At 31.6% G+C, this 17,855-nt stretch overlaps 2 protein-coding genes across 2 annotated transcripts; one reads left to right on the top strand and one right to left on the bottom strand.

Annotated features, from left to right (window-relative positions):
• The first annotated feature begins 5,397 nt into the window (after positions 1 to 5,397).
• On the top strand, positions 5,398 to 6,249 carry LOC113870291 (GATA transcription factor 19-like). Its single transcript, XM_027506881.1, has 2 exons — positions 5,398 to 5,814; positions 5,950 to 6,249. The coding sequence occupies exons 1-2, from the start codon at positions 5,398 to 5,400 to the stop codon at positions 6,247 to 6,249; spliced, it is 717 nt and encodes a 238-aa protein (XP_027362682.1).
• Positions 6,250 to 9,278: 3,029 nt separating this feature from the next.
• On the bottom strand, positions 9,279 to 14,878 carry LOC113869818 (sugar transporter ERD6-like 6). The gene is made up of 19 exons (XM_027506310.1): positions 14,693 to 14,878; positions 14,523 to 14,585; positions 14,364 to 14,441; positions 13,149 to 13,208; positions 12,983 to 13,048; positions 12,822 to 12,887; positions 12,635 to 12,710; positions 12,410 to 12,457; positions 11,568 to 11,584; positions 11,332 to 11,424; positions 11,109 to 11,189; positions 10,899 to 10,983; positions 10,431 to 10,477; positions 10,278 to 10,340; positions 10,107 to 10,166; positions 9,961 to 10,026; positions 9,814 to 9,873; positions 9,476 to 9,590; positions 9,279 to 9,391 (listed from the first exon to the last, which is right to left on the bottom strand). The coding sequence occupies exons 1-19, from the start codon at positions 14,876 to 14,878 to the stop codon at positions 9,279 to 9,281; spliced, it is 1,443 nt and encodes a 480-aa protein (XP_027362111.1).
• Between the last annotated feature and the right edge of the window lie 2,977 nt (positions 14,879 to 17,855).

Consider the following 17,855-nt stretch of genomic DNA (forward strand, 5'->3'; position numbering starts at 1 on the left):
TGATCCTATTTTGGACACTAGGTTCTTAACGCAGTTATATTATTTTTTTTTATTACACATTATATCTATCTCATTTTAAATGTAATTTATCATTTAGTAAAATAAATTATTTTTATTTAAAATGTTAAAATTATTACAGCAATTATTGATGATAAATAATTTTAGAATCATCGTAGTAATTAATTAATAAAACTTATCCATAACAAACAATAATAAATTAAAAATAACTATTATTTTTAATAGTGTAAGATAAAAAAAACTTAAAACAAATAAAAATATTTAATTGACATGTAACACATCTACTTGTAAAATGTATGTGATTTTTAGTAAATTTAATAATGTATTTTAATAATATTTGTTCTTAAGTTTAAAAATATATCTTTTAATATAGTCATGTTTATTATAACAAAATATTTATTTTTAATAATAAATATTATTCTATTTATTTATATATTTTTTAAAAAATTTAAAATATGAGTATAATGCATCATATTAAATTCAAGAATTTTACCATGTCATCTTATATTTTTAAAATAACAATTTTATTATTTTACAAATTACATATAAATAAAAAGTATTTTTTGTAATTTAAAAAATATAAAAATGTAATCATTTTGTATTTAATAATTAAAAGAATTTACAGACATAACGAAAAAAAGAATTTAAAATGATTCTAAATTTAATTTGAGTGAAACGTTGTTTAACACTGCAAATATATTAGACCCAACCTTGTCCATTACACATTGTCAAATGCGACCAAACTATGTGCATTACGTTGCCACACCGCAACTTTCCCCCTCTTTCCGTTAGGCGTCAGGCAGTGTGGCCCACGCGCTCTGCGGGTGCATAGAGATTTTAGGGAGAATAGTTGGGCAATAAAAAAAAAAGACAAATTCCCAAGTCATTATTAGTGAGAATCTGATCTGATTATGCTCTTTATCAAGTGGAAACTAAGGGATTTGCTTAATCATCCACCCATAGTTCCTAGTTGAATCAAACCCAAAACGAGAGCGTGCGTGTGCAACTGGTCACCGCTTCACAAGCGCAGTTTTGCACGGTCTTACATGTAATGCTTTCGTTAATCATGATATTACGTGGCTCGTTGGATTTGGTGGGCCTCACCTGCTCCACTGTTCCAATTTTTAAAACACTACAACTATTGCCAAAATCGTATCTATTGCCTAATCCGACAAAAATCCTTAAATCAATCTATTCAATAATAATAATAATAATAATACCATCCACCAAGATGCCACGTGGGTGTCATGGAAGCAGTTTCTTGCATTGCATGCATGCAAATGTGTTCAACAATGCCTATTGCCTGGAGCCACACTTTGATACTTTATTAGAATATTATAGGCCAGTGCATAGATACAACAGTGCATAAAACAAATAACACAATTATTACTAAAATAAACTTTGGGAACGAATAAAATTACATTCCTCAAAAGCAACAAGATACAACTGGAATGTCTGTCTTTCTCTCGCTTGGGGGTTTGGGATATTTTTATTTTATTTTTTCTTTTTGGTTTTCAAATTTGATCCATCGAGACCAGAGAGAGACCTTTTGGCTAGGTGGGTTGGGATCCGATTGGTCCAGTGATTTTGTTGTTGACGGGATCTTCTTTGGCAGAGGCAGGTAAGGTTTCAAAGTACCAATATTTGAAGAAGTGGAATAGGAATAGGAGGAAGGAAAAGAAGGAGCAAAAATTAAAGTGGCAAACCAAGGGGGAGGCAAAGGACCAACACTTGAAAAAAGGGAACCGTATTGTAGGAGAAACCCCCTAATAAGCCGTCCTACCTAAGAAAGTTAACTTCTTGTCAGTATCATAACATCTGAAACCACACTCTGTACCCTCTAATTGTCTCCTCTATGGAGATCTAAACTTTTGGTCAATTGGTCAAAGGTGGTCTTGAACCACTGTATATATTGTATGCGCCTTAAAAGAACGTTTCTTTATCTTTCTATTTTTTAATTTATTATTATATTATGACTTGTCGTTTATGTTTGGAAGTAATTATGTAAAAAGTTAAGCAAATAAGCCTGTTAATTTTTAATTAAACATGAAATACTTTAAGGTCAAGTGGGTATCTACTGATTGTTTGATCCCTTGCGTGCTATCCACATTTTCATTTTCCAAACGGTGTTATGAGTGGCATACATATCTAGAAAAACAAAATTCATATATGCAAAACAAAATAAGAAGTTAAATGAATACGCATTATTTATCTGATGAAATAAAAAGATAAGGATTTTGTCATAATAATTCAGGCAGGTTTTACAACAATTTTATTAGCATAAAACTCATTTATTTATATTATAATATTTGTAATAAAATTATAAACAATGTATGCTGCTTTTAGTTAAATTGTAAACGTATTTAATTAAATATATTGAAGTACATTATATACAAATTCGAGATTGAGAGACCTACAGATAGAAAAGAATTGTATAACACCAAAATTACAAAATATAGCAAATCTTAAATAAGTGAGAAAAGTTACAAATAATTAAATGCATGACTCTTGTCATTTTTGAGAATTGTTAAATGGCTCTAACTAGGCTATTTATAATTTTGACTTAAATTCTCTTTGTTTACGTAAATTCTTACTCATTTTATAATTAATGGTTTCTAACATCTTACAATTTTACTTAACTTAGTGGGAAAAACAGCAACCTTTTAATTCATCATTTCACGCAATTAAAACTGAACTGAACCATATTGGGTCAGTTTGGTGGAGGAGGCATCCATATGAATAGTAATGACCTGAATATAAATGAATCGTGAACAGTGTCGGTGTTTAAGCAGCACTTTCTTCAAGATAAGTCAGCCAAAAAACAAAGATTAAAAAAATGTTAAGCTGAATTATTTAGGACATTCAGCGACGTGCTAACTGTTGTGTGTCAAAGGTTGAAGTGGGACACTAGGTAGTAGCAGCGTTGGATCCTACAATATGTTCTGTGACCTTTTTCGCTAATTAAGCCTCTTTTTTCCCCCAGCTTCCCGTTGGAATTTTAAGTTGTGTACGTAAACATGGAATCATGGTTTGAACTTTGAACCCTTTTGCAGATGATCACGAGATTAAAGTCTATATTCAATGTCTCTTGTGTTGTTGCTGCACTTGGTCTTTGGAGTACCCTAGTACAATCATTTCAAATTTGGACAATATTATCTCTCTCTCTCTCTCTCTCTCTATTTTTATTTTCTCTTTCACATGATTTGAAACTTGGATTCGAGAATTGATACTCCCCTGGCGAATATATTCTATTGACAAATCTGGTTTCCAATTTTCTTTTTTCTAATGGTATAGTTTTTGCTCGTAGTTCACAAAGCAAATAGAGAGCATCTTTTGGAAAGTGGTGGTCGTCCCGTTTGTCGAACTGTGGTTCATCAATCTCTAGACGATCTGATTCTCACTCTCAGTGAATGTTTTTGAATCTTTAGATCGAATGGGATCGATATTCCAGAGGAGTTTGTTTGGGCTTGGCTCGGCTAATGGCTATGATGATGTGGGGTTTGTGTTTTCTTTTTAAAACTCTAGTTTTGGATTTCATTTTAATTTTTTGTGACCCTTTTCTTTTCTTTTCTTTTCTATTCTATCTTTGACCCAGAGAAACCTCTCTCTAGTGGCATGGACTACACTACACACACACACACAAAAATAAGGCAAATATGAAGCAAGTGTTGCTTTGCTTTGATGATTGGAGAGTATGCCAAGTATCCCGTTGGCATGCCTTTATATCTTTCTCTCACTCATCACCCTCTTTAGCTTTTTGGTGTTGTGTTGTGATTCAAACAAAAATCAATCAACATCTAAGGGATCTTCTCTTCTTCTACCACTACAACTTCTACTGTTCTCGCATAAGCAACTGCTCTTAAAAAGCAATGTGGTGATGAGGTTAGGATTCGGGGCATGAGGTTACTATCATGACAAGCTTGGCTTTGTGCTTGGATTCACGTGATTCCCACGGTACGGTAGCTGAGCCCCAAAAACTGGTTGTTGTGGTTGTTGTGGCTGCAGATTTGATGGATTGGACTCCCTATAACAACTAACGGAGTGGGGATGTTTGGAGGAGTGGTCATTGTTCTGTTGAAAATGTATCATCCTATGGACATAGACACCACCCCCGCAATTTCCCATATCCCACACTCATTAACGCGCGTCACACCCAACAAGTATAAATTAACACACTACATAAATAACTTTGGAATATATAACATTGAATTACAACATTTAATAAAAATCATCATAAATATTATAACATATCAAATGTATCCTTATTTAAGTAATTTAAATATTAATATTCTAATATTAAAAATTTATTCTTCTCTTTACTTGTTTTTGTTTATGATGTTTATTTGTGAAAGATAAATAAAAGCAATCATTTTATAAAAAATATAAACATCTGATACTAATAAAAATCATAGAAGTTTATTGAATGAAGTGTTGTAAAAAGACTAAAAGAGGTATAACAGTAGAATAACAATGCAATATGAGAGTTTGCTGGGTGAGAGAGTTGTAATATATAGAATACAAGCGGATGGTTCACATGGAAATGAAAATGAGAGTTGGGAATTAAAAAATAGGATTAGAAGAGGAAGTGTGCAGGGAGATGGTTGGGATTGGAGCGTGGATGAAGAGGGAAGGGAGAGGAGCGTGAGAGAAACTATTCCATTTTGGTGGGGAGGGTGGCAGTGGCAGAGGCAGAGAGAGGCAGAGATACGGATATTGGGTTTGAGACACTAAAACCTCGTGATCGGAAAAGGCAGATCCATGGAAGACTGTTCCCCCTAGTCACGTGGGCTCTTTTGACTACCCATTACCCAATGATTCTCTTCACTCTCTTAATCTAAACCCATTCCATTCCACCCACACACTCCTATAAATTCAGACTACGCAAAGGGAAATCTCACATAAAGTCACAAACAGTGCCACACATACTTATACCCTTACACTCACTCCCTCACCCTCGCTGCACTCTCTCTCTCCCATAACACACCCCAAATGGGTCCCTCTATCTGTTCCCCTCTTTATTACCTCTCTCTCTCCTGAAACCATCCACTATATATATCCCTCCATTTCCAATTAACGACAACGTGGACTGCACCTGCTGACTGGTATTTCAACATTTTATTAGCTCCCAAAGCTAACAGACAACACCCTCTTCTCACTTCTCCCTCCTCACTCCGTACCATTCACCCATCTCTTTCTTCCAATTCCTCCGTTTTATTATTGCATTTCCCATTGTACTTCTCTCCTTTTAAACTTAAATCCACAACTCTCTCTCACACTCACTCTATTAATTCATCACCCTTCAACTTCAACCTTTCACATCCCTTGGACGAAGAAAGAGGGGGAACTGATCGAAACATACTTCATAAGAAAACGCCAAGGATGCATCGTTGTTGCAGTGGCTCCCAGGGGCACGTGATGGGACCCTGTACATGTGGTATGTTTCATAGCCAAACCAATTCCTTCTCCATGCTATTCTCCATGCCCAACCACAAACCACCCTACGACGATCATTCCAACATGTATGACTATTCCTTCTCACCCCCTTCCTCTTCCGTCGATTGCACCCTCTCCCTCGGAACCCCATCAACCCGTTTCACCCAAGATGAAGAAAAACGAACCCGCCACCTCCAACGTCGCTCCGTTTCTAACTTCTGCTGGGATTTACTTCAATCCCAATCCCAGCCCACCCCACCCATCAACACTGCCTCCACCAACGACCCTCTCCTCGCTCGTCGCTGCGCCAATTGCGACACTACTTCAACTCCACTCTGGAGAAACGGGCCTCGAGGTCCAAAGGTAAATAAATAAATATATAACATTAATATACCAGAAACTTAGATACACTTATACAATATATGCTTTCGCTGTTTTCAATTTTTTTTCTTAAAAGAAATAGGTTGTAACTTTGTATGTGGATTGATCCAATTGCAGTCACTGTGCAATGCGTGTGGGATTCGATTCAAGAAAGAAGAGAGAAGAGCGAGTGCTGCCGCCGCCGCACCCACCGCGGCTTCTGGCGTTGTAATGGAGTCGGCGCAGATGTATAACAGTTCATGGTACGCGCACTCGCAGAGCCAGAAGATGCAGTGCTTCTCGCCGGCGATGGCGAACGAGTTCCGATTCGTGGACGACGGCGATCGAGACTCCGATAACGGCATTCCCTTTCTCTCTTGGAGACTGAACGTGACGGAAGGAATGGGCCTTGTTCACGACTTGACGTTGAAAAAATAGTGATCGTATAATAATAACATAAGATTACAAAAGGAGCTAGCTTAGTTACCTACCTGAACGGTCAAAACCAAGCACGAGCAGTTATACGTCAACGTTTTACGATGCTTTTGATTGCGATGGTTATGGTCTCGTCAATATTATGTTTTTTATTTTATTTTTCACTTTTGACCTTTTCCATTTTGTTTGCTTCCTTTTCTCCGTCTTGCATAAGATGGAGTGAGAATGGGATAATTCTATATTCTTAGTTTGCTTTTTCTTTGGACTTCTTTCTTTAACTTTCTCTTTCAGTTACATATAAACCTACTTTTTTGTTGCTTCACTTTCCTCGTATGTTAGTTATTATTATTATCATACATAGTTGATGTTGACCATGTTATGGATCATTTGATTGCAAAAGCTTTATAACTAGCGGTTTTGCAGATGTTATGAGTTGGTGACCATTGCTTCTTATCCTATGAACTACTACTATCTGCTAGTTTGTGTGCTTAAACAGAGTCTGAAAGTTCATAGTGGTTGCTTTCGTTGTTCTGATATCCTAAGCACAGACATTCATACACGGACACATATAGAGAAACAGTAATGTGCGAGAGAGAGACGTAGGTGCATTTAATTCGGTTGAAGCAAATCTGACGGTCCAATGCGTCAATGTTGGATCACTGTACTCTCTGAACCAAGTGGGCCGTTCAGAACAGTGGAACTGAAATGTCTTTTTATCATACAATTATTTTACGCCTTAATTTTTATATCTATTCACATTCTTTTCTTCACTCTTTAGAGAGGTGTGAAATGTTTAAAGTAATATATATTATTCATAAGACAAATTTCTATAATAATTTCTAAATGTTAACTATTTTTTAAAAATCTTTTCAATATATTATTTATCTTATTTATTATTTTTTTCTTAAAAATATTAAAATTATTTTACTAATATTTTAAGGATATTAAATAAAAATATTTAGAAATTGTCAAAATATATTAAAAATTATGAAAAAAGATACATTAAATTTTTTATTTTTAAAAATTTAATCAGTGTATTAAGTATTTATATCTTATATATATGTATTATAATTATTTTTTAAAATTTTATTATATAAATAACGTTACTGAAATGATTATTATCCTTTTAGAATAAGGGATTCCGGCCTACCTAATGGTCCAATGAAGTTTGGGTTTCACAGGCTGGGAACTAAGGAAACTTTTTCATCGTAAACCTAACATGATAATTTTTTATATTTTTACTTGTTATAATTTTTATATTAATAAAGTACTCAGTCATATAAATAAATATATTTATTTAATTAATATATGAATGATTGCATATTATTATGAATATTATTTAATTACTGTAAATGTTTTTAAAATTTGTTATAAATTTGTGATATATAATTTTTTTTTATTAATCTCGATGGAGTAGTGGTTTGCTTTTTTTTAAAAAAGAATCGAGGGAATATTTATGTTCATTAAATAGAAGGATCGCATGTATATATAATCTTGGTGGATTAGATCATTATTATTTTTAAAGGTCAAAGTATCTTCATCAGTTTAAAGGGACACATGCACCCTAAAGTATTCGCTTTGTCATCGTCAGATTTCAACGAGCAAACACGAGCTTGTGTGAACATATATATCAAAGTTATGACAAGCATGGAACAAATACGCAGCAGTGCATTTTTCACATTCACGATTAATTTACTAACAGGGATAGTATTGTATTTTTATTTCAATTTTACTAATCGTGATTAAAGAAGTCAGTCATAAATAAAAAATCATTATACATTTGTAATATTATTTATATTATTTTTTTATTTGTATTCAATTCTTTAATTAGTGAATTATATTCATTACTTAAATAAGTCAAATTTAACTTTTATATGCTTAATTAATATTAATAACCTATGTAGAATGCATGTAGGTGTTTTTACTCAACCTTCCACGTAGTTACAATGAACAAATAATGGGGGTTCTCTTTCAATAATATATACAAACACGCATTAGAGTACCTCATTATCTTCTCTTTTTACATACAATTTCCTTATTCTCAGACTAATTTAGACGTCAAAGTGTTTTTGCAAATATTCCAATCACAGATAATTAATTCAATTATGAGTTTCAATCATTTTCTCTGTCGTGTTTAATGGCCTTATAAAAATGATTTGCTTTAATAATAGAGATAGACATAATCAAATATTTAAAATGGATGTCTCCTTTCACTGATTTAATCCCAAATTAATTAATTTGACAAGGTTCTCTGATTCCACTTTCTCGTAAATAAAGGTTTCTCATTTAATATATCTTATACCATCATTTCAATATTTATGAAATAATCACTTCCGATATATTCTATTATTTCATTTCAATATTTAATTTTCTTATTTACTTGCCACTAACGCTTTCTCATTTAATACGGCCTATTTAGTTGAAATGTATAAAGAAATTCTTATAAAATTAAATTAATTTTTTTTCCTAAATTAAAAATAATTTATTTTTCAAAATTTAAATAAAATAATAATAATTTTATTATTATAAATTTGAGCAAGCAGAACTTATATTTTATAGAAAGCAATATTTGGTTTAAATGTTGTGGTAAGTATCCAAAGAATAAAGAGGAGTAAAAATAGGCTAGTTAATATATTTTAAATTATTGGTTAAAATTTATTTAAAATTATAAAATTGCGAAAAAAAACCATTAAATTAAGAGTTTAAAAAGAGTGAAATTCATGTTATTTAACAATTGAAAACATATCGTTGTTTTCTTTTAAAACTTAATCATCTGATTCCATTAGAAGCCCTTCTTAATTTGATAACAGGCAAGGGCAACTAGGAAAATCAGTCAAAATGTGTATTCATAAAGGCGCTCTGCAACTAGTAATTTAAACAGCAGCAGTTTTATTCAAAGGTAGGTTTCTTTTCTCACACGTACAGATTCCCCCCCTCATCAATGATGAAATCGAACTGAAAAAACATTTACTTGGGATATACCATTTTAAACTGAAACAAGAGAGACTACCCATGTGATTTCCCATAAATATCTATCTAAAGGAAAACTGAATTTCTTCCAATGTTCTTCCCTTGGTCTCAGGGACCCATATTGCCGCAAAAGCAACAGTAAAGGCAGCTACCGCAGTGTAGATTAAGAATGTCCCTGTTGACACCCCAAACATTAGCATTATATTGACAGCATATAAGAGCAAACATGAATGTACTTGATACACATACATGTACATACCTCCACTGCTCCAAGTCAAAAGCAAGTTTGCAGTCATTGTGATGATCCAGGAAGTCATCCAATTAGTCAAGGTGGCTATGCTGCCAGCTAGGCCCTTTATATTCACTGGAAGTATCTGAAAAGCAAGATTAATAATAAGTGAGAGGTTAATCCTAAGTTCATCAAACAATTTAACTCAAGTCCTCCAACCATAATTCTATGTAAAAAAGAAGGCAAGGGACCTTCAGAACCAAAGTTACATGGTAATAAGCGTTGCATAGGCCCAAATAATGCATTAATTACTTGATCGCTGGTTGAACTTATTTGTTTGATTACAGAAAGCAAGTTCTCCTGCGTACCTCAGACATTATAAGCCAAGGGATTGGTCCAAGTCCTAGAGAGTAGCCAATTACCATAGCCTACAAAAAGAAATATGATCAAGTAAGTATCATATGAATAAATGAAAAATAGTTAAATAGATGTTCAACCTACCCCACTAAACATACCACAAGCCCAGCAACAGAAAGTATTCCCAAAATGCCGTATAGACAAGAATCCTCTGATGTGACTCCCTGGTATCAACGCAATCAATCAGTTAATAACATAGCTAAGCTCTTGAAATTGAACCACGCTTGTATCATTGCCTCCCAACCTCTAGATAGAATGCTATAGAAACAAGGAGAAGGCTAACTGACATTATAGATGCGGATATCTGCAGAAATGATAACATATTTTAGATTATTTTTTTTAAAAAATCTTCATTCGTCTTCTAGTATCCAGTTAGAAAGTGTTCATGGAAGGATGGGTTTTGCTTAGTACTTACTATTAGAAGCAGCCTCCGGCCACTTTTGTCCACCAACCAAGTAGTGATTCCAGTCATTATGACCTGAAAAAGAAAGCAGATTACGAGAACCGAGTTCCCTATTTTGACATTACATGAAGAAACCTGATATGTAATCTTGACTTATAATCCAACCTGTATAGCTCCAAGTCCAACTGTAGCAGTATTGCTGGATGAAATTCCTGTTACAGAACGGAAGTCAAAAACCAAAACAGGATGAAATGTAAAATATTGGAGCAATTACAGCTATCATCTAGAATTCATATTTGTTTCCTTTGTTAAATGTCGAATCTGGTGTTAGTAAAAAAATTACGAAAATGAAAAGGGAATTAGCCATCTTTATGTTCCTTGCATCACAAGTTAATAAGGCAAGTTCTGAGATCATGGAAAATCATGTCTTTTAAAGACTACAATGTCCAACAACATATATCATATATCCCAAACCTGTTGAATCATGTCAAACTTGGGCATTTGAGTATCTAAAGGTTTTAAATCCCCTTCACCCCTACATCCCTACAGCTTACTTAATACCAATCCCCCTACCCCCTCAAAAAGATTATCATAAAAATAACTCACAATTAACTGCTGATAGGCAGCTCTAACCTGCATTTGCAAATATGGTACTTGAATAGAACAGAACTCCATTGGCACCACTCAATTGCTGAAGTACAAGCAATCCAATTCCTACCTGCAGGCAATCAGTGGAAAAGAAAAAGAGGTTTCAGAATTTTCTAACAAAGACAAAACAAACAACAGGAAAACCTTGGGGGGGGGGGGGGGGAGAGACCAGACCAAAAAGGAATCGAAGCCTACCATTAAAGGAAACCAATATCTTTTCATCTTGAGATCTGCAAACTGAATTGTAACACTTTTTCCCGTTGATGCCACAGATCTCTACACGAAAGGCAAAATAATTATCTGTTTATGGTACTCGAGAATTATACTATAACTACATCTAGTTTATGCTTACTCTTACTATCATGCGTATGACTTGGTTGAAAAATCAATAAACCCCACGGAATAGTAACCTAAATACCTTAATTTCATGTACTTCAAGTGATATATCTGTGTCAAATCCTCGTAACACTTGCAAAGAAGTCTCAAACTCTTCTGTCATCCCCATCTTGGCCTAGATTTCCCCAATTCCCCACCAATCAAGGAGGGAAAAAAAATTACACACATATTTCTTTTTCTGTAAGGGATGTGTAAATCAGAAAAGATTAAAGGTACAAAATTCTGTTAGTATTATAAATCACGACACGTGATCCATACCAACCACCTGGGAGATTTGTTGGGGAAAACCAAACACAAGAACACAATTATCTAAAGTAAGCAGCGGAAACAATTCCCCAAACTTGCAAAAACATGTGAGGAGCAACAACAATAACAAATGGCAGCAACAAATACAACGACACAGAGAATTATTTACGTGGGAAAACCTTCTCAATATGAGAAGTAAAAACCCACGGGCTCAAGCCAGTCAATCAAGCTCCGCTATAATCAAATAAGGAGTACAAGAGTGTTCAATCAAGTGCACAAATTCGTGCAAACAGCCAGCCAAAATCAACAGAGCAATAAAGCCTACAATGAAGGATCAAAGAGAGAATATCTCACAAAATAGGACTACTGTTTAGATACAATTTCTCTCAGTCAAAACTTCCAATCGACGATCCCAGCCTCTGGGAACTACTGTCAAAGTTTCAGCTCAATCCAACGGTTAAATAAGGAGAAATAACGATTTCTCAGCAGCTGGTCTGTGCAGAGTCACCAAAAACAGGGCTTCTGTGCGAAGACAATATCTCCAACTTCAGACCTCCAATCGACCATCCGAACGGTTAGAACGAAGAGCACCGTTAAAATTTTCAGCCCGATCCAACGGTGAACGAATTGGATATCAAAGAAATGGAGTAACTGGTCTGGAGCTTCTTTTCTTCCCTCACTTCCCTTCTCTCTTTTTGATGCCTCTCACCGAAAATACTTACACTAGGCTGCGAGAAAATGGACTTCCCTCACCCACTCCACTGACTTCTCACTCCCCTCAATTAAGTGTAGAAAATGAGCTTGAAAATTTGGACTTTTTCGACACATCGTTGGGAGTCCAACCCAACAAGATTCTGGTATGAAAAATAATCCAGGTATTAATATTGTACAAGGAAAAATTCCTGCAATAGAACAAACATGTTTTTTTGTTAGTGTTTGGTGGCAGAATCTAAGCAATGCTATGATCCAACATAATGCTTCGAATGATATTATTAAGATTTAAGAGTTTCATACTTTCATTTGTCCATTCACCAAAGGTCAACTAACTGAACCAAGTAACTAAACCACTGGGAATTTACCTAGAACTGCAAGTACTCTCCAGTTGACAAAAAGGCCCAACAGATAAGCAAGCATTATTCCAATTGTGATTGAGAGCTGAGCCCAAAGTACGTGTAGACATGAACAATGTATAATGATGTCAAATATATAAAGAACGAAAACGTAGAAAATGATGATGAGATTTCTCATTCAGAAACACTTGCCAACCTGGTTCACCGATCCAAGGGTACCTCGCATGTTTTGAGGTGATATCTCAGCTATATAAACAGGCACCTAAGCAGAAGAAAAAACAATAAACTACTTTCACCCAGCATTCTTGATAGTTCCAACAAACAAGTTGTAAAAGATAAAAGGACAATCAAGATTACCACGTAAGAGATTATCCCAACGCCAAAGCCTTCCAAAAACCTCCCCATAAATAAAAACGATGAGTCCTATTAATGCAACAATACACCATATGAGTTAATAAACATAGGTACAACAGCAATAACTGATAACGATAACTAACTACCCATATTAATTTGTGACCCTTACATCGGCAAAAGAAATGGCGAGCCATCCTAATATATTGGGGATTGCGGCAATCATCAATGCCTGCAATCCAACATGCCAAAAGCGTCACTCATAACATCTTTTAGATACTAACTTCATTTATTTCTTCAAAGAAAAAAAAATAGTTGTAGGTGTCATGAAATTTAATTTTGCTATAATTATTCAATAAATTTTCTAATATACCCTTTATTAGTAGAATTCTTTTTTTATCTCTGAGTTACTCAACAATTAGTATAGATACATCATTTATTATATAATAATTTCTATATATATATAAAATGATATTAGTGAAAAAATAATAATTAATATTATCTTGAACTTCTATGAGTACAAATAATTAGGGATAAATTATTTCTCTCTTTTAATAGATAAATAGAAACAAAAGCAATGTTTTATTTGCTTAATTAGACTTTTCTTTCTCATATTTTAACTTATACGTAACTTTAGTCTCCAAATTTTAATTGTTTTGTTTGATATTATAATTTTTTAATTACTATAAATTCATATTTTATTTAATAATTAAATAAAATATAATAAATGTATGATATAATATGATAATATTGATTTTGCACAAAAATTGTGAAAGCTATTAAATATTCCTTTTTTAAAATACAAAAATATAAACTTCAATGCTCAAGGTTAATTTGAGGCAATTAATAATAATATTTTATTAAAAATATAATATGATAAATATTTTTATTAAAAATATTACTATTAATTATTTAATTCTTAAGGTTAAAAAATCGTTTGAGACAAGCGTTTCTGAAGAATATTTTAATACTTCTGATTAATAGAATGGAAGGCCATTAATGTTATGAAAGGATAATGTAATTAAGGCTCTCAGCTAAGAATATCTAAAGAATATTGATAAAGAAATTTAAAAATATTTTTTATTAAAAATTATAGAAAGAGTATATTCATAATATTTTTTAAATAAAAATCTATTTTAATTTCTTAACTAATAACTGAAGACATTAATTAGAAAATGTCAATAACTAATTGAACTTTTTTTAAATTTAAAAATATTTAATGACTTTCTTAATTATTGTATAAAACATCAGATAATTAAAAAAATTAACAATTTTTTTGTAGATTTAAAATGAGAAAAAAAATATCTTTTTATATTACAATTATTATGAATTTTTAGATGTTTAAAAATAAAAATTAAAGAGTAAAGAGAGACAAAAGTTATAATACCCCTTTGCGTCCGGTGTATTCTGCCATTTGACCACTGGTTATGGCTCCCACATTGGATAAAGATCCAAATAGCGAGAACTAACCCCAACACAAAGCACTCATAAAAACTAAGCACAATGATTTAAAACTCAATCTAAGTGCTAATGAACACAGTCAAACCTCCGAAAGTGAGAGCTTTAGATCGCTTATTATACTCTCTTGCGTCGGAGAAGAATAGCCACACTGTGTAAAAGCAATCAAAACAGAACAAAGAAAACTAGTTAACAACAAAAAGGTTAATGATGTTTGAGAGTTTTAAATTTTGAAGCAATGGGATTAGAGAGTATAACCGTGAAGCCGAATTGAATAGGACCCAATGCAACGATGAGGACACAAAAGAGGACAGAAACAGAGGCATCACGCATGACATGGTGAGAAGAGGCCATGATGCTTGATTGCCTCGAACCCATTTTGTACCAGCTCCCAGTGTTGAGGAAGCTCTTCCTAAGATCTTCACATTCTTCCCTCAAACTCATTGGGAGCCTCCAACAAGATGCTCACTGCTACTGTAGCTTTTGGAGTTGTAAGATTCCAATACAATATTGAAGATTTGTTCGTTGGAACACATTCATCATGAGGTGTTAATCTTATATATACACCACACATGGATTATGTCATCCAAGTCTTTCACTATTATTGTTGAGAGAAGCAAAGCCTATCTCAACCATCTCTGTTTCCTTTAGTCATCAACTTATGACAATGGATAATAATATTTTTCCTTCATGATTGTTGCTCTTACTTGAAATGGCAGGACGAATAATTTAACCCCAACCCTCGAAATTTTAAAATAACGTCATCGAATTACATTATAAACTGTCGAGGGTCATATATTTATATAATTTAACTCGATGTCATGATGAGTGTAGTTTTTTTTTTTTTCAGCGTTCAATGAATATTTCTATTTTAAAATAATTGTGATTCAAAGTTTTACACAAGATCTAGGAAATTTATTAAATATTTTTAATTTAAAATACATATTTGTTGAAATTATTTTGTTGTTATAAATTTTTCTTTCTTTTGATTTGGTAAGAATATTAAGAGACAAAAAATGATTCTTATAATAATAAATGATATAAGATAAATTAAAACTGTTGAAATTATATCTTATAAAATATGAGACATGATACTTCAATTGCTCTGTCCTTTTTTCCGGGAAAAATATATGTATTTTTTTTTAATTAAAACACACTAATTATTCAATGCCCCATCTCCTGATCTCATCATAAAGAAACATATCCAGTATTTTATGACAAAGTCATTTCTATTATCAAAATGCAATTTAGTTGTGATATAAAATTGAGCTGTGCATATCAAACCAAAAAATGAGCTGTTCAATCAAATAAAAAGGCATTGAGCTGTACACACAAAATAAAACTTATGTGTAATGAGGACAAACATTTTTTGTAGGCTTGCTTGATCCAGAGATATTTGAAAGCAAATGGTAGATGCACAATGAATATTAAATGAAGAACTAGTTTTAAAATAATGAACAAATAATTTCAGTCTAAAAAAAATTCGAAAGAAAAGCATGAGAGAAAAATTAACCTATGGTAAAAAGATTATTTGGGACTCTAATATAGTAAGAAAGATGAAAAATAATGCAATTTTACTTGTCGATATATTATAGAGAGTTTTGTATAAAATTACGATGAATGTGACGTAGTTTTATCATATTAAACTAATAAAATTTGAAAAACAAATTTCACAAATTTTTTTGGGCCATTGAAATAAGTTTCCTAAATTTTTATTTCATACTGTTCAGAATCGTCTTACATAATGTGATTAATAAGGAAAGTGAAAAATAAAAGGAATATAAAATAAGTGTAGATACAAACAGTGCATTCATTTTGTTCATACTGCAACTGCTCAGGTTAGGAAAAAATATATAAATAAATTAGATGATTAAGAATATATGTTTTTATAAATATTTTTATTTATTTATGTAGGTAAAAATTAAAATAACTTTAAATTATTAATTTTTTTATTAATATTTGTTTGTTGATATAATTTTATAATATAATAAAAATATTTATATTAATTAATAATTCAATAGAAAAATAAGTTTCATAAATAATGAATAAATTAAAATTTATTAAACAATTTTAATAAAACAACTAAACCTTTTAATTATAGTTTTTTTAAAATAAATTTATTTTTTTATAACAAAAAACTATCAATTTTTTATCTTAAATATATAAAAAAAACTTATTTAAATTTTTTTTTACATCTTAATTTACTATAAGATTTGTGTTAATAAATTATTAACTTATTATTCATATTTATTTACTTTAATATATTAAATTTAATTACACATTTATTTTTTTATAAAAAAATGACGAAAATAATTAATGATAAAATATTTATTATATCCTAAAAGTTTAAATGATATTTTAGTCCTTGTACTTGACTAAATTTGTAAGTTAGTTTTTATATATAAAAATTTTATAAATTAGTTTGGCATGTATCTTTATTCTTGATTTAGTTTTTTTTTGTTAAATTTTAAGTAAATGACTTAAATAAATAAAGAACTAAATTGAGAATAAATATAGATGTGAAGACTGATTTACAAACTTTTTACATGTAAGAGTTAATTTACAAATTTTCATATATAAGAACTAATTTACAAATCTTAGTTAAAAGTATTTTTGTAAATTTATGGACACCTTTGATTTGTATCTTGAGTTTGATGATGTTGTTAGAGGTATAAATGAATGTGTTAGTAATTATGTTATTAACCACACTAATAAAGATATATTCGAGAATAGAGAAGGTTTTAACTAGTGATTAAGGTTTGTAATAGATTAATGTGAATGTGGATGAGATTGAAGGCAAAGATGTTGAAGTGGTTGAAAAAAAAATCAATAAAAATTATTAAAAGTTAATTGAATTTTGAGATGAAAAACTAAAAAATAAAAAAGTTATAATTTCTATTGAAATTTACGTAAAGAAAGAAAAAAAAATAGGGATAATAAAATTAAAAATAAATAAAAAAAGAAAATGTTAGTGAAATTAAGAGTAATAAAGTAGTTGAAAAAAAGAAAAAAGAGAGATTTGATAAAAGTTGTTTAGAGTTAGTTATATTACACGGTAGATGTGAGGTCGAAAGAAAAGAAAAGAATGCTAATTTTTATTAAAGAAAAGAGAGAATGAGATTAATAGAAAAAAAAAATGACAATCATTCGTTCCTATACTTCACCCAAATTTATAATTTAATATGTGTAAAAATTTTAAAAATTTATTTTCGTATATATATTTATTTCAATTTAATCTCTTTTTTATTTTCGTTTGTTTACTTTAACTCATCAACATTTAAACCCATCCTAGAAAGTAAGAAGGGAACAAAGAAGAGGGGTGTTGACGGCGGAGCAGGAGCTACAGAGAAAGCCTGGAGTTTAGTTTGGGTGTTTTTTCATCCCTTACCCCAATCTTCACAGCGATGAGGCGAACTCGATC

Source organism: Abrus precatorius, unplaced genomic scaffold (genome assembly GCF_003935025.1).
Source record: "Abrus precatorius isolate BTA unplaced genomic scaffold, Abrus_2018 Scaffold6, whole genome shotgun sequence".
Taxonomy (NCBI): Eukaryota; Viridiplantae; Streptophyta; class Magnoliopsida; order Fabales; family Fabaceae; genus Abrus; species Abrus precatorius.

Coding starts and splice junctions, on each gene's coding strand:
- LOC113870291 (XM_027506881.1), top strand. CDS start 5,398: ATGCATCGTTGTTGCAGTGGCTCCCAGGGGCACGTGATGGGACCCTGT. Junction 5,815..5,949: donor ACGGGCCTCGAGGTCCAAAG/GTAAATAAATAA, acceptor ATCCAATTGCAG/TCACTGTGCAATGCGTGTGG.
- LOC113869818 (XM_027506310.1), bottom strand. CDS start 14,878: ATGAGTTTGAGGGAAGAATGTGAAGATCTTAGGAAGAGCTTCCTCAAC. Junction 14,586..14,692: donor CTATTCAATTCGGCTTCACG/GTTATACTCTCT, acceptor GCTTTTACACAG/TGTGGCTATTCTTCTCCGAC. Junction 12,711..12,821: donor CCCTTGGATCGGTGAACCAG/GTTGGCAAGTGT, acceptor CTTTGGGCTCAG/CTCTCAATCACAATTGGAAT.